Source organism: Vicia villosa, linkage group LG7 (genome assembly GCF_029867415.1).
Source record: "Vicia villosa cultivar HV-30 ecotype Madison, WI linkage group LG7, Vvil1.0, whole genome shotgun sequence".
NCBI lineage: Eukaryota > Viridiplantae > Streptophyta > Magnoliopsida > Fabales > Fabaceae > Vicia > Vicia villosa.
This window is the reverse complement of record NC_081186.1, coordinates 102518764-102522070: the sequence shown is the minus strand read 5'-3', so window position 1 is coordinate 102522070 and position 3307 is coordinate 102518764. Positions and strand designations below refer to the sequence as shown.

Genomic DNA, 3307 nt, shown 5'->3' with positions numbered 1-3307 from the left:
TTACTATACTTAAAGAATTATTACAAAAGACTTTAAAAAAATAGCCTTTCAAATTTCTAAGAATACCTCTTGTTTTCTACCTAAGAATTAGCAAATCACGGTGTTTTATGAAACAACCCAAATGGTTTAATTTGGGTTGTTTCATAAATAAAGAAAATCAATCACGGTGTTTTTGTTTAATGCAGTCTGTTTTCACCAAATCTCAAATTAGTTTTGAAGTCAATATCCATAATATACATTAAAATTAAAATGGTGGAACATGTCTTTTATTGTTTATATATATATATATATATATATATATATATATATATATATATATATATATATATATATATATATATATATATATATATATATATATATATATATATATATATATATATATATATATATATATATATATATATATATATATATATAACAACAGTCCCACCAATCGACTTGGAATGGAAATTTTAATTAAAATAGTTAATTTTCGATCGCAACACTATATCTTATTCTTATATAGTGGTGCATGCTTCAAAAAGTTCTTATCAAATCATTTAGTATATATGCATGCTAGCCAGTGGCCTCCTAGCTTGGGCACATTTAAGGACACTTTAGCCTTCGATTGACCATTATGTTGTAAAGGGCTTTTGTCTTTGTTTCCATGTCGTCACATCCATAAATGTCAGAGAGAGAGAGAGAGAGAGATAGAGAGAGAGCAATGGAACAAACAACTTCTAATTCAAAGTACAATCAAATGGACACATAGTTGTTACATGTAGATGTAACTCTCCTCAAATAATACTAACTCATATACTATATTTCGAGGTGACAAATACATGCATGCATGTAAATGAACCTAAACGTACATCACACATTTATTGAACTTTCAACAAGCATCACTTAATGGACATGCCTAAACTAGCAAGGTTTAGGTTAACAAATCAAATCAAATCTACACACTCTTGAAGAAAAAACATTAGATAATTAAGTGCATATTAATCATTAAATAAATCCCCCCATTTTAAAGTTATACAATACTCTAAATAGATAAAATCAAACTCATACCCCTAGTTAAAAATTGTAGCCGCAACCGAATTTGACATAGATGATTTTGAAGTCTCATCAATGAGATCATATGCCGCAATTTTGAATGCATTGATAGAACTTTTCTGTATTGAGTCGCAATATAAAATTTTACAGCTTATATGTAACTCTGACGACTGCAACTGCAATTTAAAACGATGATCATATCTATATTTGCTTTAAGGCTTCCATTCCAAAGGAATTATAGGGTTTGGGACTATTTGGCTGCTTGAGGATGGAAATGATGATGACATGAGGGCACCAATGTTATCCAAATGAATGACTTCCACATTTTGATCTTGTGGATAAACAATACTAGGAGTGTAGCACTGAAATTTTGTTGGAACTTCATGTTCCTTGGAATCAGATGAATCTAGAATGCTACAAACACAATCCTCAAAACTATGATCAATGACTTTAGGAAAAAAGGTTTCAAGTTCAACCAAGTTGTGATCATATTGTTGCATTAATTTGTTAAGTGGAGTGGCATCACTTTTGGAAACTTGATTTTCTAATAGATCATGATTTAGATGAAGAGTTTCACAATTCAATGGCCATGTATCTTCATAAGGTAAAGGATTAGATATTGGTTGTACTATTTGTGGAACTGGATTTTGAATGTGGAGGAAATTGGCATTCAAATGGTTATTGATATCTACCTTTGTGTCAATTTGGTGAAAACTATCTTGTAGATTTTGAGATGAGGTTGGAAAGTATAGGTGATCTTGATGGGGATGATGATTGAAGTTTAGGATCAAATTAGGGTTAGGGAAGAAACTTTCCATAGAACCAATATTGTAGGGGGTGTGAATATCAGAAATTGTGGTGAAAGATGGAATAATATCATGAGAAAGAATCTTCTTCTTAATGCTTGAATTCCAAAAGTTTTTCACCTCATTATCTGTTCTTCCCGGTAAATGCTTCGCAATCTGAGCCCACCTATCCAAACAAACAAGTTAAAATCCCGTCAAGAAAAAATTAATATCCATTTCAAAATGAGAGTCGTGAATATACTAAAATAACACTTATTTTAAATCGGAGAGACCAGAAACAAACTCGTAAATTTTGAGAATAATAAATGTCAATGATTCAAATGTAATGGATAATATACCTATTTCCTAGAATGCTATGGAGTTCTATAATGAGTGAAGCTTCTTGATGAGAGAAACTTCCACGTTTCAAATCAGGTCTTAGATAATTTATCCATCTTAATCTGCAACTCTTTCCACATCTTTGCAAACCTATGTATAAATGATCATATAATATGAAAAAAAAATTGAGAATTATATATAAAATATCAAAGGAAACTAAATAATATAAGAATATTTTGTAATTACCAGCAAGTTTTGGAACTGAGCTCCAACAACCATGTCCATAAGTAGTGATATATTTGATGAGTTTTTCATCTTCTTCAGGAGACCATAAACCTCTTTTCACTTTCTGTTTGTTGCAGCAAGAGTGATGTCCCATGATGATGTCTTGTTTTTTTGTTTTCTCTCTTTAGTTTGATGAATAAGTGTGAAATGACAAATACATGATATGGACGACAACAATGTTTTATCGGCTGTTTTGGTGTTATTTGAAAATGGTGAGGTAAATGACAGAGGAAGTTGTATATTGTAGGTTTGGCTTTAGTTTAAGAATGGAATAGGTTGCATTAAATGATGAAAAGAATGGTGTGAAGAGAGTAACAGAGAAAAGGATGATATATGTAGAAGAAAGTGTGAGGTGGTGAATTCAATGTGGAAGTTGTACAAATGGTGGCCCAATATAAAGGTTTTTTTTTTGGGTTAATAGGCATTTATAATCCTGCAATGTCAGCGAATTTTGCTTTTTCCCCCTCCGTTGTCAAAGACAGGTTTTGGCAACGATTTTTTTGAAAAAAACCGTTGCCAAAACCTGCATTTGACAACGGAGGGGGGAAAAACAAAATTCGCTTACATTACAGGGGTGTAAATACCTATTAACCTTTTTTTTTTTTAATTTTAAAAGAGATAACTTCAACCTGCAACAGCATGAGAGATATTATAAAAGTAGATAATTGCTATGATGTAGGGGTGAAAATAGTTCATCTATATCTACATCAATTTACATACTAGTCTACCTCATGTTTAGAGATCATTACGGTTTCAAAACGGGTCCGACCGGCCGGACTGCTAGACATTTTTCGTTTTGATTCGTAATTTTTGCGGGTCAGATCTAGATATTAGCTCTGCACCTTCTTATATGTCCGATA

The 3307-nt window shown here is 31.5% G+C and overlaps 1 protein-coding gene across 1 annotated transcript; it reads right to left on the bottom strand.

Moving 5' to 3' along the window:
- Positions 1-951: 951 nt before the first annotated feature.
- Positions 952-2767, bottom strand: LOC131618093 (transcription factor MYB26-like). Its single transcript, XM_058889358.1, has 3 exons — positions 2409-2767; positions 2183-2312; positions 952-2010 (listed from the first exon to the last, which is right to left on the bottom strand). Exons 1-3 carry the CDS (start codon positions 2539-2541, stop codon positions 1251-1253), a joined length of 1023 nt encoding a protein of 340 aa, XP_058745341.1. The 5' UTR covers positions 2542-2767; the 3' UTR covers positions 952-1250.
- Between the last annotated feature and the right edge of the window lie 540 nt (positions 2768-3307).